General features: G+C 34.8%; 4 protein-coding genes across 8 annotated transcripts; 3 read left to right on the forward strand and 1 right to left on the reverse strand.

The window, feature by feature from the left end:
* The first annotated feature begins 296 nt into the window (after window positions 1-296).
* LOC106745763 (lipase 3-like) lies at window positions 297-7,278 on the forward strand. The gene is made up of 9 exons (XM_014621658.1): window positions 297-496; window positions 2,443-2,765; window positions 4,440-4,638; window positions 4,887-5,001; window positions 5,354-5,597; window positions 5,783-5,941; window positions 6,390-6,474; window positions 6,634-6,776; window positions 7,004-7,278. Exons 2-9 carry the CDS (start codon window positions 2,565-2,567, stop codon window positions 7,169-7,171), a joined length of 1,314 nt encoding a protein of 437 aa, XP_014477144.1. The 5' UTR covers window positions 297-496; window positions 2,443-2,564; the 3' UTR covers window positions 7,172-7,278.
* A 3,716-nt stretch (window positions 7,279-10,994) lies between these two features.
* On the reverse strand, window positions 10,995-13,368 carry LOC106745828 (transmembrane protein 256 homolog). Of its 2 annotated transcripts, XM_014621786.1 has the most exons (5): window positions 13,216-13,368; window positions 13,035-13,145; window positions 11,655-11,808; window positions 11,450-11,571; window positions 10,995-11,343 (listed from the first exon to the last, which is right to left on the reverse strand). In XM_014621786.1, the coding sequence occupies exons 1-5, from the start codon at window positions 13,351-13,353 to the stop codon at window positions 11,200-11,202; spliced, it is 669 nt and encodes a 222-aa protein (XP_014477272.1). In that variant the 5' UTR covers window positions 13,354-13,368; the 3' UTR covers window positions 10,995-11,199. The 2 variants fall into 2 exon arrangements, with proteins under 2 accessions (XP_014477272.1, XP_014477273.1); XM_014621787.1 differs by lacking the exon at window positions 13,035-13,145.
* A 230-nt stretch (window positions 13,369-13,598) lies between these two features.
* On the forward strand, window positions 13,599-15,855 carry LOC106745827 (WD repeat-containing protein 46). The gene is made up of 6 exons (XM_014621785.1): window positions 13,599-13,824; window positions 13,900-14,591; window positions 14,674-14,990; window positions 15,062-15,386; window positions 15,504-15,617; window positions 15,704-15,855. Exons 1-6 carry the CDS (start codon window positions 13,812-13,814, stop codon window positions 15,806-15,808), a joined length of 1,566 nt encoding a protein of 521 aa, XP_014477271.1. The 5' UTR covers window positions 13,599-13,811; the 3' UTR covers window positions 15,809-15,855.
* Window positions 15,856-16,212: 357 nt separating this feature from the next.
* LOC106745831 (BTB/POZ domain-containing protein KCTD9) lies at window positions 16,213-23,373 on the forward strand. 4 transcript variants are annotated; one of them, XR_001374558.1, is made up of 8 exons: window positions 16,213-16,403; window positions 16,620-16,741; window positions 16,927-17,103; window positions 17,391-17,551; window positions 17,637-17,863; window positions 17,964-18,293; window positions 18,451-18,730; window positions 20,272-23,373. XR_001374558.1 is itself a non-coding variant. In XM_014621792.1 (7 exons), the coding sequence occupies exons 1-7, from the start codon at window positions 16,242-16,244 to the stop codon at window positions 18,565-18,567; spliced, it is 1,296 nt and encodes a 431-aa protein (XP_014477278.1). In that variant the 5' UTR covers window positions 16,213-16,241; the 3' UTR covers window positions 18,568-19,017. The 4 variants fall into 4 exon arrangements, 2 of the variants coding, with proteins under 2 accessions (XP_014477278.1, XP_014477280.1); XR_001374557.1 differs by lacking the exon at window positions 20,272-23,373 and adding an exon at window positions 18,877-19,017; XM_014621792.1 differs by lacking the exon at window positions 20,272-23,373 and having other exon boundaries at window positions 18,451-19,017.
* The last annotated feature ends 2,469 nt before the right edge of the window (window positions 23,374-25,842 follow it).

Here is a 25,842-nt window from a genome sequence, read left to right on the forward strand (position 1 = left end):
ATTAGATGGAATATGATGAAAGCTTAACTTTATAAGGCGTGATATTTTTACATTTTTTCAACATATCAAAAGAAATTCTTGATCTGACTTATTTTCACACAATATGACAATTTTGTTTTTATAATTTACATGTCCACATATAACGTCTTAATGCAAAAATTAATCTTTAAAACTCATAAGAGTTTACATTATTTTATATTGAAAGAAAAAAGGAGTGAGACAAATAGCTAGCTTAGCTGGAGGCCGAAAAATCCATGTTCCGTCACTGCATTGCTGAGTATATATTTCAGGGAGCTGAGCCGATCTTTCTCGGTAGTTTCATATAAACTCTACCGTTGGATAGTGAATCATTTTTTAGGGAAGACATTAGAGGAAGATACGCGAATCACTATTAAATCAACCGTAAAACGTGAAAAAAAGACGTGTCTGTTTAATTTTCTTTACTTTCCTCAACTTGAGTATTTAACGCGTATAATTGAAGATAAAAAATATATCGGTAAGTACACATTAAAATATGCTTTTACGAAATCGATTATTTAATAAAAAACATAAAAGAAGTTCCGTCTTAGAACTTTTAATAAAACCTTTATTTGGAATTTTTATCATAAATGAAATGTCCAGAGATTTATGCAGAATTTAACTATGCTTTATAAATCAGAATTAAGAAACCAATCCTAACAAATATGATTGTGCAAACTGTTTTGAGGATATGGTTATTCTAATTTATTGACGTTATATCATACAAGATTTTCGAATATTAAGTAGCCTTCAATGACAACCACATAAGCATCAAACACATCATACTGCTTAATATATTCAAAATATGAAATGAGAAATCTACCATCTTAATTTGGAAAAAAAGCACACAGCAGTTTTTTATTCTTAGGAAAATATAACAGCATTTCTTCAATCATTATATACAGGATGATCCAGAACAACTTTCTGTTTTGGAAATGTTATGTTCTTGAACGAATTCTAAGACGAATGTCACAGAGGTAGACGAGAGCGGCACAATTCACTATCAGACGCAGGCACTGACATTGGACGTCTGATGTAATGAGCTGACCGATGTATATAGTAATATTCATACACATTATTTTTAAAACTTCCGTTAATGATCGTGTGTAATAGTGAATAAAATGTTTTCAATTAACAAAATATGATTATAACGAAACATTTAAAGATAAAATATTTGATTATGCAAGTTTTTTCTAACTGGAAAGTAGACTTTGAAAATACAAGCAGGGAAGACTATTAATCACATTTTGAAAGACATAAAATATTCCTACTTTCAAAAGAACCGACATGTTTATATTCCTTTGTAAGGATTATTTACCTTGAGTATGACAACTTTTATGACTTGTTAGCGCGTCCTTGTTCTCATAACATTAATCAGTTTTTAGAATTTTACACTCGGTTCGATCGCGAGTTATAAATGTTCTTTTCTCCTCATAGCAGACAAAATGAAAAAAAACAAAGGTTAAGGACGAGGTTTATTCGCGTCTTGCAATAAATCGGATAATTCGCTATTTATAGTCTTTCTTATATAGTCTTTCTTACAATTTCTAATCGGTCTCGTTCGCGTACATCACCGATCGGCTTCGTGCAGTTGTCTTTAATTCACTGAGCCTTGCTAATACTGTGGTTTTGAAAGCAAACCGAAGTGTCGAATGATCAGCTCATCGCATCAGGTGTCCGATATTAGCACCTGCATCTGACGGCGAATTGTTCTGCCTCCTTTTTTATAGCCAAATCGTAATAGCCAAATTATCTGTCTTTATAACTTAAAAAACTAAGTTTCGGATAACATTTTGCAAGAAAAGAAGTCTAAAATTCGTTTAGGAATATGACAGTTCAATGACAAGAAGTCATTCCAGATCACCCTGTATAATTTATTTGATTGATATCAATATTCCTTATGCAACAACTAAATAAGTTACGAGCGTAAATAGTCAATTATATTAATTACTTATGCATATGTTAAAACTCAAGGCATTACTTATTAGTAATACTATTCTAATAGTAATACTATTCTAACTATATGTTGATTTTATTTATAAAACAGTCCGTAAAGAAGCTACGCATTTCTGGTATCTCTTGTTCGTCGTTTCTCAAATTAAAGCGTAGTCATGGGTTCAGCAAGAATTATATTTACTAAACCTAAATAAATATTATACTTTCTTGAGCACCGTAACGACGCTCCACCGCGAACAATACGAAACCGTGTATGTTGCTTCGTCGTAAAAGAATATTTTATCATTTCAAAGACACTTGCGCACGGTAACGTAAGTATGTGACACGTCACGGAGTATTTATCGGTATTCGCGCATCTACTATGCAGTCCACAATATCGTTAAGGCAGCACGATATCGTTAAGGAAATGGCACACACTTTGGAGTGCTTGCTTCTACACACTTTCCTCATCATTATTTTTCACTGCAGGCTGCACCGAAATGTAAAGAAGGATAATGCCGTATCAAGAGTATTTTAAGTAACGTCGCCAGCATCCGAGGAATCATTCTTCAGCGGTTCATTGTGTAATTTGGAATTATAAATCAGTCGTCATGGTATCGAACGTGCGAAACATTTTCTTCGCGTTCATAACAATTACGATGCTCACGGAAGGAGAATCGCAGTTGGGGTTCAATCTGACGTTCCTTCAACAAGTGTTCCTGGATTATATCTTCCCTAAAGATCCTGGTATAGTGAGAGTAAGAAGTATGGATCAAGCTAGAGGGATGGGAGGTGCGATAGTATTGGATTTTGTAAGTACGACGAAACTGCACGGAAAAACATTATTTTGCTCGTACAGCAAATCGTTAGTTACTATGGGAACAACAAAAAGATTTGTTGCAAAAAAATAATTTTGCAGTTTCAACAAAACGTGCGACAGTTTAATTTTGCAGTTTCAACAAAACGTGCGATAAAGTTTAGTTGACATAACCAAATTATTTTGCTCTCTTTACATGTTCTGGATATACAGGTGAATATATATATATATATCAATCAATGAATACTCTTAACAAATTTTTTTACCGTCCAAACAAATTTTGTTGCTGTCCTTATGATAACTAACAATTTGCTATGCCAGCAAAATATTTTTCTCCGTGCGTCTCTGAGCAAGCAGAATTTACAGTCAAAGACATATTTCTATATTTGAAAGCTCGGAAAATACCTGGTTTTTTCCAATTTCTCCGTGGATTTCTGTCCCAAGGATAGAAAAATTCTTGTAGAAACATTCACGTGTGTTCGGTTAAAACTTATCACATTCATTCTTTTTATTTTTTCCCGTAGAGAAAGCAAGAAATCGAAAAAATCCACGGAAAAAATTGAAAAAAAACCCGGTTTCTTCCGAACCTTAAAAATTATATATATTTCCCTTTGATTGAATCGACTCCGTATAGTCATTGTAGACGTAAAATGGCAAACAACACGGAATGATTTCTAAGTCTCAGAAAAGTTGGCGGAAACAGTAGATACGCAATCCTTGAGATGACACGCTCAGGTGCAAATTATTACACGTGCCTAGCACTTCAATTTTTCGTTGTCAGCTCTGTCTCTCAGTTTCCGTTTCTCGCTGTCGCTCTATTGTGAGAGACCTTTGTTCTTTCAAATGGATTCGTCATTATGTAATCGCCATAATATCAAAATAATGTACAGTCGGACAAGAAAAAGTATGCACAAGAAATTTAGTCACTGAACTAAAACTAATCGTCGTCTGCATCTACATGCTCGTTGCACATCAATAGGCCGATCTTCTAACTTTTAACGCCAATGTCATTGTCGTTATAGTTTCATTATAGTGTCGTTACGCAGGCATAACATATGGCGGAAAAGTTGCGCAACGACACCGTAACGATAACGACGCGTTGTTGAAAGTTAGAGAATTGGCTTACAGTTGCATTTTTCTAGTCAATTTTCAATGAGACATTCTTCGAAAATCCTATGTGAATATCTTCTGACAATTTGGGGCGAAAATATATGGAGAAACATAATTTGTTGGCATAATAAATTTTATGCTGTCGCAGCAAAATCTATTAGCTATCTATGTAGACAGCAAAACGATTTGTATCAATTGCTAACTGTAAAAGAATATAAATTACCATTTATTGGATTATTTCGTTGAATCTACAAATTATTTTGCTTTAAGCACAAATTAATAAATTTAGGAAACTATTTTGTGCTAGCAGCAAATTAACGTGTTCTAAAGACAAATTCATTCAGCAGAATATTTTCTATCTTGGCAACATAACTGTTTCTGCTCTAATTATGAATAATTCGCTAAATTAGTTATGTTAATTATTAAATTTTATTATTGTGGTAATGAATATGCAGTAGTAATGAGAGCTACAACAGCAAAATTATTTTTTTTCGTATAAAGTTTAAATTACAATATCATATATACGTATATCAATGCTTACGTAGATTCTTTCTTCCAGATCGGCATGGTGGAGCAGTACGGTTATCCCGCTGAGGAGCATAACGTTACGACGGAAGATGGTTACCATTTGCAAATACACAGGATACCTGGGAGTCCACTATGGGGAAATAAAAAGAAAAAAGACGTTGTGTTTTTACAACATGGTGTTTTTGCTTCGTCTGACAGCTGGGTGATTTTCGGCCCTGGCAAAGACCTCGGTGCGTGTCTACAACGAGAATAAATGATGCTTTTGTAACGTTACATTGAAATGTATAAATCGACTTGAGGCGTAGCGTGAAAAGCTTACCTAATAAATCAACGTTTTTCTTCTGGCGAAACATCAAGATATTATCGGATTTTCCCTTTAGATTTTCGACGAGAGAAAAATAATTCTAAATTTTAGAAAGGATAAGTTAGCATAAGTTGATATATTCCATGTTTGAACCGGCTTATTTGGATGTTGCAGCATTTTTATTGGCTGATCAAGGATACGATGTATGGCTTGGGAATATTAGAGGAAACAGCTATGGCAGGTCGCACGTAAACATGACAGTTTACGACCGCAAATTTTGGCAATTTAGGTAAAACGTTATGTTGAAGATCGTATTGAAAGAAAAAGTTCTAATAATTTTATTCAATAATATGATTTGATATTTCTGTATTTCACACAGAAAAAAACGCTAGATTCAAGTAAATAATTACTCCAATAACCTTATCAAATTTTCTTTAGCAAATTTTCATTTGGATTAAGTCAATTTTGTTTGGACCAAGTTCGCTTGGATGAAGACAAAATATATATTTCCAAATAAATTATCCAAATAACAATATTTATTTTATCTAAATAAAATTGTTTTGATCTTAAATGTAAAAAACTTTGCTAAGGAATATTGGAATAATTATTTACTGGAACTTTAACACTTTCTTTCTGTGCAGCTTTCACGAAGTGGCATTGATGGACCTGCCAGTTATGTTCGACTATATCCTTAATTACACTGGACAAGAAAAAATACATTACGTCGCTCACTCGATGGGATCGACAATGTTGTTCGTTCTCCTATCAATGAAACCGGAATATAACGCAAAAATACAACTAGGTGTTTGCCTTGCCCCAGTTGCCTTCTGGAAGGAAGTAATGCCTATATTCAGGCAAATTATTGATGCAGCCCCAGTATTGAGGGTAAACGCTAAAATCTGTTTTTTGCGATTCACTTGGTTATTTCTAATATACTAAGTATATCATTTTTAAACGCTAACACCAAACAGACAAAGTAAAATATGATTGAACTATCATGTTTTTGTAATTAATGCACCAATACATTTTGCTATAAATAAATATTTATATATTTTTCAATTGCTCCGCAGGAATTTTTCGCTAGACATAAGATATATGATTTTGCTACGCAATCTGCAGCAATGGTCACAATAGGACAAAATTTATGTCAAGACGGGGCGGCTACTCAACCTATTTGCATTGCGGTAATTTTTATAATCGTAGGTGCTGATCCGCCGCAACTTAACACTGTAAGTTATTACGTGCTTGCAAAAGTTCGTATGATATTAAAGCCATTTTCTTTATTAATAACAATAAGATGACATATCATATTTTGATCAAAGTATTAGTCGTTGCTATCAGCAACCTTTTGCCACTTTTCGGACAATAGTATGATCCCGCGCCGATAAAATGACATATCTTTTAACGTAACCCATCTATCTGTGAACTTACGAGCTTTTAAAGATACATAATAGATTTCACTTACTTTAGTGATATTATTTACTATTTCTTTTTCGTTTGTCCAAACATTTTTTTTTTCATATTCTTATATTTTTTCTTGTAACACAAAATATCGTTAATGTTTAATATGAAAGATCTATATAAAGACCTATATAAGATTTATATTAATTATAATCTTCGTCTTAATTATATTTTAGATGATTCTCTATTATGTTGCATAAATTCTTTCTTTTGTAGACGGCACTACCATATCTGCTGTCCCATTTTCCAGCTGGTTCTTCTATTCAAACACTTTATCACTATTACCAAAATATACATGCGAGTAAGCATTTCCTTCCGTTTCTAACATATAATAATAATCTGTCAAGCGTACAATATTACAACGAAAGATTCACGTTGTTAAGTCTCAATAAGCGCTCTCTTAACAAATAATAATAATAGTAAATATATAATCGATATCGATTTTTATGTGATGTTACAGAAAACTTTCAAAGTTATGACTATGGTCCAGTTGGTAATTACGAGCATTATAAGCAGAAAACACCTATAACTTATGATCTCAGTAAAGTTACCGTGCCGATAGCTTTATTTTACTCATCCAACGATCTGGTCGTTAGGAAGACGGTAATAAGATTTCTCTTTTCCTGATCGTTTATCTTATGCGAGTGGAAGAAATATAAGAAAAAAAATGTCAAGATGGCAAAATTATATAATTATATATAAATTATATAATTTTTACCGATGTAAGACGATAAAATTTGATTGTTCAGATTGTGATAAATAATTGATACCGAAAAATAATTATTTACCTTACTTTAGAAGAGGATTCTCAAGTCTACTTTTTTTTGCAGAATGTATTGGAGTTACAAAAACATTTGCCTAATGTTGCCTTATTAGAAGAAGTCCAGTATGAACTCTTCAATCATGCGGATTTCTTATGGGGAATCGATGCAAAAACTCTTATATATGATCGTGTAATAGAAGTAATACAGAAATATTCGATACTAAATGCAATCTAACTACAAAATGACTAATATGAAATATAGCACACTCATTGTTATATTAAATGATATATTAAACAGGAACTCTGTGATATATATTACCCTATTAAAGTTCAAAAATCTCGTTTTAGATATTTTATTTCAAGTCCTCAATATTTGGCATAGTGTGTATATTGTGTATAGCATACTGTATATAATTAAAGTATATTTATTAATTACATAGCCAGTGGGTTTGGTATTCAGATTATAGTACCTGAAAATGACAAAATATCTTATTAATTGATATTTAATGTTCAGTTAGTGGTATAAATACATATTTTATTAAATTATATGAGAATCAATTTCGTTATGGTTAAAAGAACTTTTCTCAATAATATGTCAGTGTGTAAATTATATATAATATAATAGCATAAAATTATAACATTCTTACATAATTACATGTGTTAACTTTCCGGTTCCAACTAAACAAGTACAAAGGTCTACAAGTGAATCTACCACCGAAACAAAAGCAATAACAGCGTTCATTGATATATTGATCGCCGAGTACACATATTTCCCTTGCAACTGCATAAAAATATAAAACATATCTATATGTTATACATGATTAAGAATAGAATATTATATTCGTGGAATTCTATTGCGACATTTAATTATCAAAATATTTAATGCTAAAAGTTAATACCTACACAGCACAGTTTATTCTGAGGATATTTCAAATTATCCCAGATTTCTAAACGCGATCCCACCGATATCCTGGTGCACGGGATATTCCAATAGGATATTTCACGATCTTCTTATTGGAATCTTATAATATCCAACTATTTTGCTATATATCATATTATTAGTAATAATGTAATTTTTACACTTTGATTCAGCGAGAAATGTACATCGAATTGACATCGATTCAATGGGATATTTCTCACTGGGGAATACTAGTATACTATTATTCGAATATTAAATACGTTAATACAAATGACATCCAGTAACTAAAAAATGAACGACATATAACATATGTTTGTGTGCTTGGATACATAATAATATATTTCACGATTATTTCTTGAGCTTTCTTGAATATTCTTTGGACGTCATTTAAGATATCCGTAGGATATCACATAGGCAGACTCTTGTGCATCTGCTGGATATCTAATGGATATTTGAAATCATCTTAGGATATCCTAGTTATTGCGATATCCTAAAATGTGTGTAGGACATTCCTCAGATAAAGTATGCTGTATAGGTAAAATGAAAAATGATCCATGGTAACGAAAAATTGTACCATGTCTGGATTGATTTCAAATCTATCAAAATTTCCGATAAGATCATCTTTTAGCATTTTATGTTAAAAAAAATAAAGGCATACATACATGTTTTCTGAATCACGGTGATCAAAATAATAGTAATTAACAGCAAAATAGCAAATTGACGTGACATTTCGATATTTTTACTGTTGCACAACGAACATTTCGACATAGACGCTGTTGCTTTAAAGAAAAAAAAATTAGGAGCTTCTGTTTCAACCACTCGTCATGTAATGCAATTCGTTTGTAATAATCATTGTACATAAGCGGAATAGTAAAATGTTAAAAATAATGAGGCTATTATCTGGATTAGGGGTAATTAAAGATAATAAAAATTGTGAGGTCAATTAAAGATAACGTAAAAACTTCGAAGTCCGCGATAAATTTCGATATGTACCATAACTACTTTTCTACAAACACGAAATCTAGATAAAATAAAATATAAAAAAACGCACTGTCCTTCTCCACATTGTTTACAGTTTTTAATCGCTCCTTACCTCGGCTCGATTCGGACTTATTCTTGACAGCAGGACTGCGAGTAGTGGAAACCGCATTTTACTGCTACATCAATCGATCTGCCAGTAATAGAAACTAACGAAGGAGCAATTAAACGTTGCAATATATATATACACATGTGGTTGATATTTTTCATTAAAAATGTTCATGTATTTTATTGAAGAAATATATATTATTATTAATATTTTTCTAATTGTAAATTTCCATTTCTTTCATTTTCTTATTAGAAAGTTCAAGATTCACGTTTTAGACATTTTTTTTAAGTCTCCACTATGTCCCCACTACATAGCCTACTGTATATAATTAAAGTATATTTATCAATTATGCAACCAATGTCTTTGGTATTCAGATTATAGCTGAAAATGACAAAATATCTTATTACTTGATATTTAATGTTCAGATAACAGTGTATAAGTTGAATTTCATAAAATTATATGTGTGTGAAAATTAATTTCGTTACAATTAAAAAAAATTTTTCTTGGTAATATGACAGCGTGTAAATTATATAATATAATGACATAAAACTACAACATTCTTATAATTACATACTTTACATTCTCCCTCAGCGACAAAAAGGCATTGGTGTACAATAGTAATGACCATCATAACAAAAGCAACGATTACATCCGCCGAGATAATGGTCACCTTCAACACATTCTGCAACTGCATAAAAATGTGAAATAGTGTATCTACATACTGCGTATTATTAAGAATAAGAAGTTATATTCGCCAACAAAAAAAGAATACTTTTCACTTAATTTGTCGCGAATTGGATTTACATAAAATTTCATTAACTGAATTATCAAAATACTGAATGTTAACAGTTAATAAGATATAAAATAACATATAGTAACCAAAAAATTTTACCAAGTCTAAATTGGTTTTAAATCGATCAAAAGTTCTAATAAGATACATTATTTTTTAACGTTCTATGTTAAAGAAAAATATTAGAGGCATACATACATGTTTTCTGAATCACGGTGATCAAAACAACGCTAATTAACAGCAAAATAGCAAGTTGACGTGGCATCTCGATATTCTCATACACTTGATCTGTTCTCTAGTTGCACATCTTAGTTGCACTACTGAACTGATACGAGTTAGAGACATTATATACTTGTTCCACTCTAACCTATTGCAATGGTTCAGTAGTGCAGATGTCAATAAAAAACCAACGCGATGAACATTTCCATACAAACATCGTTGCTTTAATTTTTTCCGGTCAAAGTCCGGGATATTCTCTCGGAAGATACTCATGCTTACAACTACTACAATTGGAAAGAGTTAATCCTATAAGTGCGTAATACTGCTAGAATATTACATGAATGTTATTATCCAGACAGCACAGATTTCCTAGACATCCTGAGGATGTCCTTAGGACATCCCGATATCCTAAAAACGTCCACAGAACGTCCATGGGATATCGTGTGCTATTGGGTAAATATTAAAATAATATTCTAATGTTCTATAATAAAATATCATGTAATATTTCTTAATATTATAGAAATATTGTGGTATTATATATCCACTTCACATAATATTCTTGGCATATTATAAAAATGTTCTTAGAATATTTAAAAAATTATATATATATATACAGTGTATGTATGTATGCGCGCGCGCATGTGTGTATATATAATTTTTTTAGTATAAAAGGTATTTTTACACAAATTTATTTCGACTTTATTTATATAATAAAATAATTTGTATTGCAATATATTTGAAATAAAAAAAAATTATATATATTATATTAAGTTGTAAGATATATTCGTCCCGTTTTCTCCGCTTGGTAGCAGAACGTTCGCTCTTTCGTATTGTTACAATCTTCACGTGCGTAAATATTATCTTTCATTTTAAAAGTGACATTTCAACTGTCAGTTTAACATAATTTTATTGTGATCAGTGAGCCCTAACGTTTCTTGTAATATTTATCAACATGTCAGAAAATCAATAACATTTTCGTCATATTATGTATTTTATTTACCGAAAAGGCAAAAACGCGTCGCAAACTTGTAAAAAAATATGTGTTAATTTAAAATAAGCATATAGCTCCTCCTCTTTATTTTCTTTGTATGTTTATCGAAAATACTGTATACAAGCTGACAATATATAGAATTTAAATTTATAAGATTATATATAGTACCTTATGTAATAACATTGTAACTCCTTTTTTTATGTATTTAGACTTATAGTATTTATCTTAGTATAATACCGCGTATCTGACGATATTAATTAAAAGATCATGGAAAACCACCCTAGTATAAGACAAAATCCTCCAACAGGTGTCAACTTGCTCAATCGTCGGTCATTGGTAAAAGCGGTATAATAGCAGCTGCCGCTAAACAGCACGATTCCAGAGAGCATGAGTATAGCAGCCTGCAACGAAGCGTAAAATATTATTATATATCGATATACACAACTAATGCTGTTATTATATAACACAACAATCCTTATGAACAAATTCTGCAGCAGTTTAACGTACCACGGATGGAACTCTGCAGAGTGGCATTCCTAACAGAGCTAGAGTGTGTATGAAGTGATAACGATTTGCTGTTTCAAAGATTCGACGCTGCTCCTGTCCTTCTTCATCTTTGGAGTAATATCCTGTAGAACCAAATATGTCGTTCAAATCTCAAGCTCACATAGATCTGAATATACACAAATATGGCTTCATATGATATATTTACTGTGAGATCCAATAGCACCAAGTACTACAGCCATTGTTCCACTCAAAGCTGCGAGTTTGACATATGGTCCACTGGCAGCAGCTAATTTCCATATAGGTATAGGCTCAGCCATTTTTGCTTCAACTTTTGATTTTAGTCCTAAGTATTCTGTGGCCTGTAAAAGTTTACGATTGTTGAGCAACCTCCCTTTAATTCATAGAGCAATAAAGAAATAGAAGTAATAAGGTATATGCAACTAGTAGTACATATGACTTCTCATATTGTTAGTATATTCAACACTAATAACACTTCAAATAGTTTATAAGTAATTAAAATTGATAATTTCATATACAGGGAATTTGCTTATTTATATAATCATTCTTGAAAACTTTATCATATAATTTAGTAACAATGATTCAAGTAAAATAACATAATAATAACATGCATAATAAGCTGTAAAGGTAATTATGCAGACAACAACACAGATGTTCTCCCAGCTTGCAAACTTTTACTTTTGACATTTCATTATATGTATGGATATAATATAATAACATTAGATAGATAAAAGCACTTGAAACTACATATATAAAAATGCTTGATAAAAAAAACTGTAGCATGATATTGCATATTAGGATGGTATGAGTAAGAGATAAGAAAAATTATACTTTAAACAACGATGGCTAGTAATTATATTATTACTCATATTTAATAATTAACTATACATTTTGCCCATCTAACGACACGAACAGAGAGATAAGGAAACTACTGTGCCCAAAATAATTAACAGGAATGAAGGCTTGATTAAAACCGAACTCACAAAACTCGCGAAAAATTGCATTCCGTCGCAGTACATGAACACATTCTACATTGGAAGTTGGAAGACAGGTGATTTTAAAAACGTAAAACATCAAGCATTAATCATTAAAGCGCATTATTAATTGCACAATAAGACATATAAGTAACAATAGCTTTAGCCGTATTTTTCTTTGTGCATTTAGATGAGACTGCTACGTGTTCAAGAAACTTCGAACGAAAGAGTAAGCAAACGTGAAATACAGGAAACGCAAGTAGAATTTATAATTAGAATTCAAAAGGAAACAATGTCCATGAGAAATCACTGCTAACGGTAGCTATGTATATTCATGTACTTTTTTCTAATTACACTTTCTGCATTTCTTTGCGATGCTACTCGTTCTCTTTCGTTCTTCCGTTCTCGTTCTCTTTCCACACACGAATGTACAATTATCCGACCTCGATACGAAAACCTGCGAAGTGCAATATTGTACCTACAAAAGAACGTGGCCAAACGGACAATTGCGGTGAGTGCGAAATAAGTACGTACGTCAGCGATGTATATCAGGTAACATTCATTAGCTACGTGTGCAAATTGTTGCAACTTACCGCTGCAGCAGTATGCCAAGCGTACGAAGCGGTCACTTTGCTCCCTTTGTAAACGGCGTTAAACGGCGCGGTCGCAACAACGTACAACGCGTCCTGAAGACTCATTTCGTGCTGACAGCACACACCAAATACATTTAACACTTATATGCTACCTTTATTATGACTTTTCGTGGATTCTTACCGGAAACCTGTATGATTTTCCGTCACTGACGAGATATCCCCCGAGAGCCAATGAAAGAGTGACGGCACAGTTTTTAATTGATTTCGGAGACCTCGTGCGGCAAAATCGCGAAGATTCGAATTTGTGGTTGCGTTCCATGGCAATCCGTACTGCACTCAACGTTTGATGATGTCCAATAAAAGAGCTCGTTTCTCAGAGATTCCAGTTGGCGACATTTTATCTCTAGAAAACGAATTTTTCTATTGGGCATCGGTTTTCGCTTGTAGAGTTTGATGAAGGAATAACAGCACTGATAGCTCCATTTGCCGTCCTGCCAATAAGAGCCCTACACCGACGTGTGGTTGGCCGGTAAACGTTATATAGAGTTGGTTTGTTCTTTTTAGCTGAACTGGTGCGGAGTATTTAAGTTTCTCTTACTGCAGCCAGTTTCTGGCTAAAAAGAGCGGATCAAATTATGGTAGCCACGCGGTGTTTAAAGACTGTTGACTTCGTATTATTTTGAATGTTCTCTTTGATATAAATTTAATCAATAACATATTTAATGTTGATTGAATAATAAGTGTTGAGGTTAAACAAGAACGCCAAGAGGAACCACAATGAATCGACCAAGTAGGAGGAATTGAAACAGAATGTAAAAATAACCTTAAACTGCTGTTATTCTAATTATGTTTATTTCATTTTTAGAAAATGCAAAATACCGTGGAAAGGCGCCGGTCAACAAGGAAGCCTTAGCGAGATACTCAAAAGGTTCTGGTATCGATTTAAAACAAAAAACGACTGCAATTAAGAATAAAGTATTGAGATCAAAACTAAAGAAAAAAGAGCTAGCTATAGAGAAAGCAGCGGAAGCTTCCGCTCGGAAAGAGTTACTACTAACAGAAGAGCATGGTTACCTGGAAGCTGAAGAGGGAGAAACTACTACTGCATATCGACAGAAACAAATCGCAGACAACGTTAACCTAATAAGTGCAGCCAAACAATTCAAACTGGACTTGCGATATGGCCCCTATTGCTTTAGGTACACCAGAAATGGCAGGCATTTACTCCTGGGTGGGAAACTAGGTCATGTTGCAACTTTCGACTGGGTGGAAAAGAAAGTAGCCTGTGAAATAAACGTAATGGAGTCCATACACGATGTCGCATGGTTGCATCAGGAAACTATGTTTGCAGTAGCTCAGAAGGATTGGGTTTATGTGTATGACAATCAGGGGGTGGAGTTGCATTGCTTGAAGAGGATGAATCGTGTAACAAGACTGGAATTTTTGCCTTATCATTTCTTGCTCGCCAGTGGATCCACCGATGGTAATGTAGCCTGGCTAGATGTATCCATAGGCAAGCTTATTTCCCGTTTCAACACAAATCTTGGCAGAATATCTGTAAGTTCCTTGAAAAAAACCTGGTTGATTTTAACTTCACTATATCTTGAATGTTTATCAAAAGTTTATTAACTCACGGTAGGTCATGACACAAAATCCAAGTAATGCTGTCTTATGTATTGGAGACTCGAGAGGAATAGTATCCATGTGGTCTCCGAACGAACATAAGCCATTGGCAAAGATGCTCTGCCACAAACTTCCAGTCATGACATGTGCCGTACATCCATATGGGACTTATATGGCAACGAGTTGCGCAGATAGATCTGTAAAGCTCTGGGACGTCAGACAATTGGCAGGGCCAGTCAACCATGTATTTCTTCGTTCTCCTGCTTATCGTATGTCTTATAGCCAGTGTGGTCTTCTCGCCCTTGCGATGGGCAACGTGGTGGAAGTTTATAAGTAATATCCCGATTAACCAAGTTAAGTATATAATCAGAGCGAATTATTAGTAACCCTAATATTTTTATCAGAGAAACGTCGGGTAAATTCAAGCCGTATATGCGGCATAAGACCGCTCGTAACATATGCTGTGCGAAATTTTGTCCGTATGAAGATGTACTAGGAATCGCTACGGCCAATGAATTTTCGTCACTGCTGATACCAGGAAGCGCCGAAGCGAACTATGATGCGCTCGAGACTAATCTGTTCGAAACTAAAACGCAGCGACGAGAAACGGAAGTGAAAGCACTTTTGGAGAAAATACAGCCAGAATTTATTACCCTCGACTCGACCAGTATAGCGGAGGTTGATGTACCTACTTTGAAGGACAAAGTAGAAGCAAAGAAGAAGCTTATGGTAAGTAAGAGCAGAAGATACGTTAAGATGCAGATCGTTGTGTTTTGCAATTACATCCTTGTGAGCGTCAAGTTCACCGAGTAAACATTTTAACGGTCGTAATTTCTTTTTCTCAAGTATATCAAACCAAAATCGATCGACTTCAAATCCCGACGGTCAAAGGCTAAGGGAAAAGGTGGCACTGCGAAGATAATAAAAACTAAGAAGATATTAAAAGACTTAAGTCGTCGGGTAAGTTTGCATATTCTGAATTTCAGTGTTTCATTTTCGATGTTTGTGAAGCGGGCTTGGATCATATAAATTGATATTATTTTCAGGAAGCAATCAAAACGTTTCGTGAAGCGGCAGAAGAAGAGACACCGAAGAAGCTTGAAACTCAGAATAAAGATTACGGTGTATTAAATAGATTTGTATCGAAATAAAGATAAACATTAATTTAGAAGTTATTATATATAAGCACTTAAAATATTTTTTAATGTGTTGAATGTTTATACTTTATATGAATTATCTTCGCGATTGTTCTGCTTGGATTCTTATTTTTAGTATTACAATTCAAAATTATAGGTCAAAAGAATCTTTTTTTTCAAGTAGTATGACTCGACGGCAAATCATACGAATATTTTGATCATACATTACGGGAATCGTATGTTCAGTAAAATTTGGCGATGAAATCTAATAAAAATATCGAATGCATTGTTAAAAAATTTGCACTACGATCAAATTTGTGGAGATAATCGATTCTTCGAACGAAGAAGAAATCGAACATCGAATCGTGATCGATTATTATCGTCCGTCCCCAACCTATCCGTACGATGCCTACTTTGTATCGCTCTTGGCTGTGCCGGACCAAAGTTCATGGTTGAATTTGTTACAGCCGGCTGTCGATTCGGACTTATTCTTGACAGTGTTCTCCGTCCATGCTCTATTTATAGATTTCATATATCAAGAACAATTGATTGCGATACAATTATGAAAAGAGTTATCATTTTTGTGAATGGGACCGATGTTAATGGCAAGGTGATCTCACCTATTATTCGTAGTGAATTACATTTGGTCTCGTGTTTTATATTGCTCCGTTATTTGCAAAAGTAAATGCTCGCTTTAGTATTTTTTTTATCGCACGTATTTCTTGACGATTGAAATTTTGTTACATTGTTCACACAATGCGCTTAATGTGCATTATGCAAATAGCTCATTTGCATATTTCATCGTATATATTCTTGTTTTTAACAGGTGTTTGTGGTGACTCATTCATTGGACGAATTATTGACGGCGGCTAGTGCAAAATTCGAAATAACCGCGAAGAGAATTTTCACGCCACAAGGTGGAGAAATTGATGATATTAAGCTGATGAGGTGAAATGCTTATTTGTTTATTAATTTACCTGCAATTAAAAATATTTCATTTATAGCTATTCCTCAATACTTGCTGTATTAAATTACACTTTTTGCTCCAAAAATATTATCGGAAATATAAATATATATTTGACATTTTATTTTTGCTAACTATTAAATAATATTAAATGATTCCATTTTTACAGAGATGATGATATTTTGTATGTTTCATGCGGTGAGGATTTTATACACAAGGATAAAATACGTAATCATAATCAGCTAAATAGGAATTCAGAATGGATCACATTGAATGTCGGTGGGAAATATTTTACCACAACTAGGGATACTTTAACAAAAAAGGAACCTATGAGCATGTTAGCAAGGTAAATTATCTAGTTTCGAGATTGCTATTCTTTACTTATATATATTAAATAACTAAACTTAAAATAAATATTGGACTCACTCAAATAAAGTTTGCATAATATTTTTTGAAAAATTGTTCATTTAATTACAATTAAGATGGAACGTGGCGCTTAATTATAGAAATTAAATTGTTAGTGATAACTGGAATGAATAACAGAGTCTGAAAAAGAAATAGAAGAGAGTGAGGAAGGATATGTTTGTGCTGTATTGAAATGATACAATAATAATGTAAAAACGTTATACATAGAATGTTTACAGAGCCTGAAGATGCAGAACATGCGATGCAGCCAAGCAGGCGAGATCATCAGGGAGCATATTTAATAGACAGAAGCCCAACGTATTTTGAACCATTATTAAATTATTTGCGGCATGGTCAGGTGATACTTGACTCTAATGTTAATGTAGCTGGTACATATTTCTAAATCTGAATTGTTGGTGCAACACAAAGTGTTTCTTTCTTTTATCATGATAAAACAAATATTTTGATTCTCAGGTGTACTGGCGGAGGCACGTTTTTACGGTATTGAGGGCGCCATTCGAATTCTCACTACAATGATGGAAAAGGAGGAACTGCAGAAGGACGGTCTTATATCTCTAACTCGCAAGGATGTACTTAAAGCGATCATGTCGACGCCGACTAGCGCGGAACTCAGGTTCCAGGGCGTCGACTTCGTAGGAGCCGATCTTTCGAAGCTAGATCTCAGGAATATTAATTTTAAGGTACACGCGTGCTCATTGCGAACGAGAAAATAATCAACATGACAAGGACGACGTTAGCCGGCAAGAATCTCGTCTACATTTATGCGTTTTCCCGTTGCAGTACGCTATCATGCATCATTGCAGTCTGGTGGGCGCTAATCTGTCAGGATGTTGTTTCGAGCGCGCCGATTTATCTCACGCCAATCTGCAGGGCGCGCAGCTCGTGTGCGTCAAGATGTTGTGCGCGAATTTAGCCGCGGCCAATTTACACTCGTGCAATTTCGAGGACCCCGGCGGTCTGTCGGCGAATATGGAGGGTGTAAATCTGAAGGGTGCTAATCTCGAAGGCAGCAACATGGCAGCCGTAAATCTTCGAGTAGCCACGTTAAAAAATGCTAATCTTAGAAATTGCGTTTTGAGATCCGCTGTTTTGGCCGGCGCTGATTTAGAGGTGCTTATCATGTTATTACACACATGTCACTTTACTAAACCCAATACTTGCGTATAATTTTTTTTCTCTCTTTGTCTCTTGCTTTTATACATGCATATATCCTATCAATATGTATATTTCTACATTTCTGTATTTCTGCGTGATATTTTTTTTTCAGTTCTGCGACTTGTCCGGCTCTGATTTGCAGGATGCGAATCTACGCGGCGCGAATCTGAAGGATGCCACTTTCGAGCTGATGTTAACGCCACTACACATGTCCCAAACAATACGATAACAATGAATGTCAAGCTGCATACATCATTGCAGCTCAAGTCTTGTAACAATGATGTTTGAGGCAATTTTCAGGAATTCGAAATGCAGCTAGCACTGTAACACGGCGTACTTTTTCATGTGTCATGGACACCATAAGAAGTAATTGTTTCCTGTTGATTTTTAAGGTGATTATCACAACAGATTTATTTGCGATAATATTTTATTATTATTTTGCCCACATAAGATTCATGAGAGAATCGCGGTGACATACAGGGTTTGTCCGGAAAGTAATGCGTCGCATTTTTTTTAACGTTATTTATTAATCGCACAGGTACAACAACTTAAAATTCTTCGAAGTACGCCCCTTCAGCATCTATACATTTTTGCCAGCGCGATTTCCATGAGTCATACGCTTTCTGGAACTCGTCGACTGTGATGCTGTTCAGGGCGGCCGTCGACGTAGCTTGCACATTGTCCATCGACTCCAGATGTTTTCCTTTAAGGGCCCTTTTCAGCCGAGGGAACAAAAAATGTCTGCGCAGAGGTGTTAAAGTTCTGCACACACTTCCACCCGATGTTGCTTCTGGAGATCTGTCAAAACTCTGGGCACAAGTTTTGCGCAAATCTTCCGCATGGCCAAGTCTTCCGATACAATCTCGTGCACAACCGTTTTCGGCAAGTTCAGTAATTCAGACATTAAGCGAACACTCATTCGACGGTCTGAAAACAGTAGTTGACGCACACGAGTCACATTGTCGTCCGTTCGCGATGTTGACGGGCGTCCTGCGCGGGCCTCGTCTGCGACCTCCTCCCGACCATCTCGAAACATCTTGTGCCATCTGTTCGACTGCGATCTGGAAAGGCAATCATATCCGAAAGCTTCCTGAAGCATTTCAAATGTTTCCAGCGGCGTCTTCTTAAGCTTCACACAAAACTTAGCGTTGCTTTAACGTTTTCTCCATAGTACCTTCGACGCGACCACTACGCAGAAGTCTTCGGAACAAGCCGTCCTATTCCTCCAAGCGCATGAAGGCAATTGAGCGACATACCGCTAGAAAGCTACGGGTTTCACCCACCCTCTCCAACCGGTCCGACCGTTCAGGGACGTATACTCGTGTTACAAAAAAATGCGACGCATTACTTTCCGGACAAACCCTGTATAAACCGTGATAATATTTTTGACACGATTTACCCCGATATTATTCCTTAGTTTGTTTCATTTTAACAAATATTTCAGAGTATTTATAATATGTTGAATTTTATATCTTGTCTTTGTTATTTTGAAGTTTCATGGATTACCTCCATGTATATGTTTTATTATCTAATTTTATAAATCTTATCTCTCAAAAAACAATCGGTAGTCTTAGGTTAAAAGCATTTCAGTTTTGTATGAAGTTAAGAGAAATATTTGATTCATGTAGTGATTAAAAAGTTACTTGCTATTGTAAAACAGAAAATATGTTTACGACATTTAGCGTTTAATCGTCGACCGATTAAAATTTCACTCCAGATATTAAATAACATGTTTTGATATATTATGTTTTTGACGTTCTGTATTAATCATGCAAATGTGGAATTTTATAATTCAGAAGCGATTTTATTATTCTTTCCGGTATATAATATATATAAAGGTAAAAAATTATGCATATAGTGTTTTTTTGTTATATGTATGATTTTTTACAACAGAAAAGAGAAACAAACATCTTACTCATTTTGTGGATTACAGTAAACTATGTTACAGCTACAGAAGAAAGGTGTATGTGCCTTTTTGGTATAATTGAAAACTAAGTCACGGTGAACAAATTGTAAAGCAAAAATTTACAAAAGGAGGAAAAGTTGAATTTATATAATTTGAACAAATTTTCATCTAACACAATGGCGGAATTGTGTTCAAAAGATTTATTTTTTCGATATAAAGATAAATAATTTTGCACTTGATGTTACTCGATGTAAATAATTATTTAAGATTCTGCATATCGTACTTTTTTATTTATGTGTCAGTAGCTGTCGTCAAGACGATTTCGATGACACACGATAGTCCGTTGAAGATGATTATGAAAAAGATATTGCAAATTTTCCAATTTTTTCCAAAAATAGCTTTTCTCACGAATAAAGCCTCGTTTTCGAGGGTTGTTTTACGCTTGCGACTTTTATTTTTGCACGAGGCGTCACTTTACCGACGATTGTATCGTTAGCGTCTTTACGTTGTATCTTTAGCGTCGCATCTTATATATACTGGATGTTCCGAAATTAGACCGAAGATAAGAAATTAGTCCGAATTTAGACAAACTTCGGGTGCTGAAGGACACCCGAACTTTGTCAATAAATCTATGTCCGTAAATGAACCATTTTGGCACTAGAGTGAATTATTTACAACAGTTGTTAGAATACTGACTATTTACATCTAGCTTATAAATAAAACGCATATCGGTCAGTTCGTCAAAAGAAAAAAATTTTCATTTTGAAAATGAATTTCGAATAAATGGTAAAGAAACGCTGTTATATTAAATTCGCGAGTCATTAACAAACAATTCTAATTCTACCCGTTTGAAAATTTTCATCAATCTTCAATTTGATAAAGCAATTTTTTTATATATTAATGTTTTTATCAAAATAATAAAAATCGGGACCAGGAAAAAAATTGCTGATATCTCTGCACGGAAATAAATGGCCAACACTTCAAACAAGTGCTGCAAATAATTCATTCTATTACCAAAGCGGCTCATTTGCGAACATAGGTTTATTGACAAAAATTACTTGTTTTATCGTTCTTCACAAGTACCTAAATTTTATCGTTTTAATTTCGGCACACCTTGTGTACGTATAAACATACAATATATTTTTATCTCTTATTTATATCCTTCGAATGTTTGCAAAGATTCCTTTACCGCCAATATTAAATACTTTTGCGACTAAACGTCTCTTCTGGAGACTTTGCACTTCGACGGTTCATCGAGGTATGTATCCTGCGCGCAATGCATTTATACGTGGATCGTTCCAAATGCTGGATTATTCTATAACAGGGCGACGACATCGAGTCCCACTGAACTAATGTAGAATGATTTAATGAAACGCCACTATGAAGTATATTAAGGAGACAAATTTGCCCGTAGTAGGAAGCGTGAATATGCACCGACGTAGATACGAGCGTAGATACGAGCTACCACGTCAAAGGAGCGCGATGTTATGCTGCGCGAACTGCTGATTACCTTGCTCTAGATATCTTGTCTCGTTCCTCTTAATTTAGAAACGGTCGTGAGAAGTGAGACTTGGTAATTGCGTGAACAAAAGTTCGTAATTGCAACTCGCACTCTCTTCGAAAAGTTCTGTTCCGAAATGCGATCTTGTGTGTGTGCTGTACGCGCGCGCGCGCGCGCATGCGAGTATATATCGTCGTGTATTACTCGTCGTGTATTACTCATGCATAATTTAAGTCAGGGCGATGTACATGTAATAAAAGAAAAGAAATCAATCGACCAGCGTTATATTATAAAGATTTATGTATCGATGTATCTTCTTAATCACACACATACACCAAAAATTCGAAAGTGCCCGGTAGAAGAATCCTGAAGGATTTTCTTCGGGGAATTCATTAGAAATTTTAACGCCTCTGTTTAATCAATACGTTCTCGGAACTCTCATAACTTTGAATCATCACGAAGGAAAGCAATTCCAGCAGTCCGAGAACTCTACGCCAATCCACGATAGAAAAAATATGAATCTCGAAACGGAGAAATCCCGCTGAACGAGATGTGGAAGTTCCTTGACATATCGTTGAAATAAAACGAGAACGAACGCATATAATACGCGCGTACAATGTAATTTAATTCGTACAGACTCTTGGGCGCTGTTCAAATTTGAGCTTTATCTATTAGCACTCTGGATTTGCAAATTTTTTTGAATGTCACTCAATTAATGTCTTCAAACATCGCTCCACAATCCAGTAACACAATTGGAACTGCGGGATTTCGAGTTTTTCAGTTCCACCGAGGAATCACTCTGTAATTGCACAAGTTGTGAAAATATCGCAGGGCTTCGTGTGTTTCATTCTATCTCGTGATGAGTTTTTGCTTTAAAAAATACCGACAGTATGTCGAAGGAGACGTATTAAGCGAAAATTCGAATTCGTGATGTACACGCGGTTATAGGAGTTTTTTCTTTTCTGTTTTTGCACGCGGATGGAACACTCATATATCTGTCGGAATTAAGCGTACAATAGTGTAGTACGTTTTATTGCGAGCCCTCCGCAAGTGGCAATTTCGTTATAAAGCTATGGCGCGGTATCGCCGCACCGGGCTAGTATAGATTTTCACGGTGTATATCGGGGATGTTTAAGGCTCTTGGATCATATATCAAGCACGTATATCCGCTATGTAAACGCGGTATACTTGAGGAAGTAATGTCGGAACCGAACGTACACCTCTGGGCAAACTCGAGGCTTATTGCTTCCCGTTACCCGGTAAACGGTAAACAAGATTGATCTAAGGGAGTTTCGGAAAACAAATTTCGCGCCGACGGTTTATGTTGAACTTTATTCCCGACGTACTTTACAGTGATCCTAATGTTATCCTTGCAATAAAGCATCGCGAATAAATATATATATATATATATATCATTCTGGATTAGAAATGAAAATAATCCGACGGTAACTTACTCAGCAATTTACGGCAAATTTCTCGGTAATTTTTGAAAACTGTTAAAATGGCAATTTTATGAAAAAAAAATTACAGAAATAAAACAATTTTTATTTGAAGCCCAAAAGGAGCATTTAGTTTTTAACATGAGTAAAACACTTTATTTAACTAATATTTTCAATAAAATATTTTGATACTGTATATTGATATTATATATATATATATATATATGTATAGCATAGTAATAGTAATTAGGAAAATAAATGCATAGTAACTGTCATTTTGAACTTAAAGTTAATTTTATAACTCTACTCTGGACTCAACGATTCGTCTCCGCGATGAAATATATATTTTAGTTTGTTTTCTAATTTTAATTGAACGTTTGTACCCTTAGACATACAATATTTCTCGTTTGTCATTAATTTGCGCATCTTTTTAATTTTGTAATTTACGACGTTTTCATGCAATCTAATGTGGATGAATATCGTAAATACAAGATCGGCTGATAATTATTTCCGTTCTTTTTTTTTTTTATTATTAAAGTTATCCTTTCGCGTGTAATTTCAACTGACAAGCAGCTGGAGTTTGCGGTCGTTTTACTAAATTAATTTCCAACAATTGCGACGGCCTCGCCGCAGGGCATAGAAACAAATGAATGGTTTGCGGCTCATATTGATAAACTACCGTTTCATTTAATAATTTATAACGGCACTCGTTGAGCGCGCGTTGTCAGTTGAAAAATGCATACTCGACCGTGTCGAGTGCAATCATCTCTTCGGTGTTTTTTTTTTTTCATAACTTATCATTGAGTAGCGAAATAAGTATAAATGGGAAAACTCGACTAATAATAATTTTACGATATGTACACTGCGATCAATCGTGCATTTTCAATCGAGGATGTTCGAGCGTTGTATTTATTTCTCTTCTTTCTTTTTCTTATCGTACAGAGAACACAAATCATTACATAAATTAAATAATACATAAGCATTCTTAGCAGATGGCTGTTTTATATATATTCGTTTATAATATATTGTATTTATTAACATTATATTATATTATATCTTCAACGATTATGAATGATATTCCCAATTGTCCTATTTGTAAGTCGACTTCAGCACAACAAATATTTTCTTTTCCTTTCCTCTTCTCTTCTATAAATATCTCGACAAAAAAATAACGCGATAACCTATCTTTCTAAGTTTCTTCCCACCGGGAGAACAGGTCGTCGAATTAAAGCGCACTCTTTAAAGTTAGAGTTATTTAAGTAGACGAAGTATGTGTACAGATTTCCCCGATAAGCAGTAATCTCCAGCGAGTACTTCGCGTTCATCCTTAAGATAGTTTGTCCGTGGAGTGCCGGATTTTCAGTGGCGATATTAAAGGGCTTCTACATAAATTTCTTATTGAAAAAAATACTTCCCACTTTATTTAACTATCTACGTAATAAATGTTAATTTTGAACGTAATTAAGACAAATATACAACCGATATTAACAAAAACACGGATATGTATATGCATATATATGTATAACTTATTTTTATTTTTTTTATTAATACTTTATTTACATGTCAATTGAGCTAATAGAGATGCACACATAATAGAAAGTAACGTATATAAATATATGTACATATATCGCGGGTATTATTATAAATTGTAAATTTCCTGTGGCCTATATTTTCAAAACGGAATGGTCAATAATTCTGAAAGTTTTATGTAATATCTCTATATCAGTCCTTAATATCACAGTTTTTTCATTAAAATCCTAAATGCGGTTTAGAAGAAATCAAAAATAGAATCTTAACATCAAGGAATATGTATAAAAAGTATCACATCTTCAGTTGCAGATATTTCAGTTTCCGAATGGTCAGTCGTTTTCGAACTTTATAAATATGTAGATAATATTTCGATATGCAGCTAAAATTTGAAAGAATTTCTTTCTAAGAAATGGTTTAACGGATTAACTATCTTGAACAAAACGCGCGTGAAAAATTTCCTCGGAAAGCGAGCGAGCGATCGAGCGACAGAGAGAAAGAGAGAGAGGGGGAGGGAAGAAGAGAGAGAGAGAGAGAGAGAGAGAGAGAGAAAGGGAGAGAGCGCGATATACCGGCAAGTAGTAGAAGTGCCCTTATGTCAGCCAGCCAGAGCTAGCGAGGCAGCCAGCCAGCCAGCCAGTAGAACGAGAAGATCACGCGAGGGGTTGGTCGGGAGTCGGGAACCTAGGGGTTGCAAGCTACATCGGTCCGCAGTGGTTCCGCAGACAGCGACAACGTCGCTACGCGGTCTGCAGGCTCTCCCGCAGCTTCCGACACGCTCTCGCGTCCTGTAACCAGGCGCTTTTTCCCGCGTCGGCTACGGGTACGATGTCGCGTGTCGGCTAGACGGGACGAATGCAACACCGGCGACCGGACGTCGTCGTGCTTCGCGAGCTCCGACGACGCGCTGAAACCAGCAACTTTTCTTTTGGCGACGAGTTCTGCTCATTGTACGTGCCAAGTTTTCTGCGCGAAGCATGATCCGAAGGAAATCGCGATCGAACACGAGTTGACGGGGAACTTCGTCGAAGTTGACGTTGACCGACGGTGAGTTCTCTTTCGCTCATGATTACGTTGCGCGCAAGGGACGCACCAAACATCGAGGGTGCGAACGAAACTGACGCGAGTTAG

This window comes from Dinoponera quadriceps, unplaced genomic scaffold (genome assembly GCF_001313825.1).
Source record: "Dinoponera quadriceps isolate SergipeBrazil2010 unplaced genomic scaffold, ASM131382v1 scaffold1658, whole genome shotgun sequence".
Taxonomy (NCBI): Eukaryota; Metazoa; Arthropoda; class Insecta; order Hymenoptera; family Formicidae; genus Dinoponera; species Dinoponera quadriceps.

What these genes read in the sequence shown, in the direction of transcription:
- LOC106745831 (XM_014621792.1), top strand. Translation starts at nt 16,242, where the DNA reads ATGGTTGAATTTGTTACAGCCGGCTGTCGATTCGGACTTATTCTTGAC. An exon ending in GGACCGATGTTAATGGCAAG is followed by an intron (nt 16,404 to 16,619) that starts GTGATCTCACCT and finishes TGTTTTTAACAG; the next exon opens with GTGTTTGTGGTGACTCATTC. An exon ending in CTCTAATGTTAATGTAGCTG is followed by an intron (nt 17,552 to 17,636) that starts GTACATATTTCT and finishes TTTGATTCTCAG; the next exon opens with GTGTACTGGCGGAGGCACGT.
- LOC106745827 (XM_014621785.1), top strand. An exon ending in AACGTGGTGGAAGTTTATAA is followed by an intron (nt 14,991 to 15,061) that starts GTAATATCCCGA and finishes TATTTTTATCAG; the next exon opens with AGAAACGTCGGGTAAATTCA. An exon ending in TAAAAGACTTAAGTCGTCGG is followed by an intron (nt 15,618 to 15,703) that starts GTAAGTTTGCAT and finishes TATTATTTTCAG; the next exon opens with GAAGCAATCAAAACGTTTCG.
- LOC106745763 (XM_014621658.1), top strand. Translation starts at nt 2,565, where the DNA reads ATGGTATCGAACGTGCGAAACATTTTCTTCGCGTTCATAACAATTACG. An exon ending in TTACCAAAATATACATGCGA is followed by an intron (nt 6,475 to 6,633) that starts GTAAGCATTTCC and finishes GTGATGTTACAG; the next exon opens with AAAACTTTCAAAGTTATGAC. An exon ending in ATCTGGTCGTTAGGAAGACG is followed by an intron (nt 6,777 to 7,003) that starts GTAATAAGATTT and finishes TTTTTTTTGCAG; the next exon opens with AATGTATTGGAGTTACAAAA.
- LOC106745828 (XM_014621786.1), bottom strand. Translation starts at nt 13,353, where the DNA reads ATGGAACGCAACCACAAATTCGAATCTTCGCGATTTTGCCGCACGAGG. An exon ending in CTTGGCATACTGCTGCAGCG is followed by an intron (nt 11,809 to 13,034) that starts GTAAGTTGCAAC and finishes AAACTTTTACAG; the next exon opens with GCCACAGAATACTTAGGACT. An exon ending in TGGTGCTATTGGATCTCACA is followed by an intron (nt 11,572 to 11,654) that starts GTAAATATATCA and finishes TTGGTTCTACAG; the next exon opens with GATATTACTCCAAAGATGAA.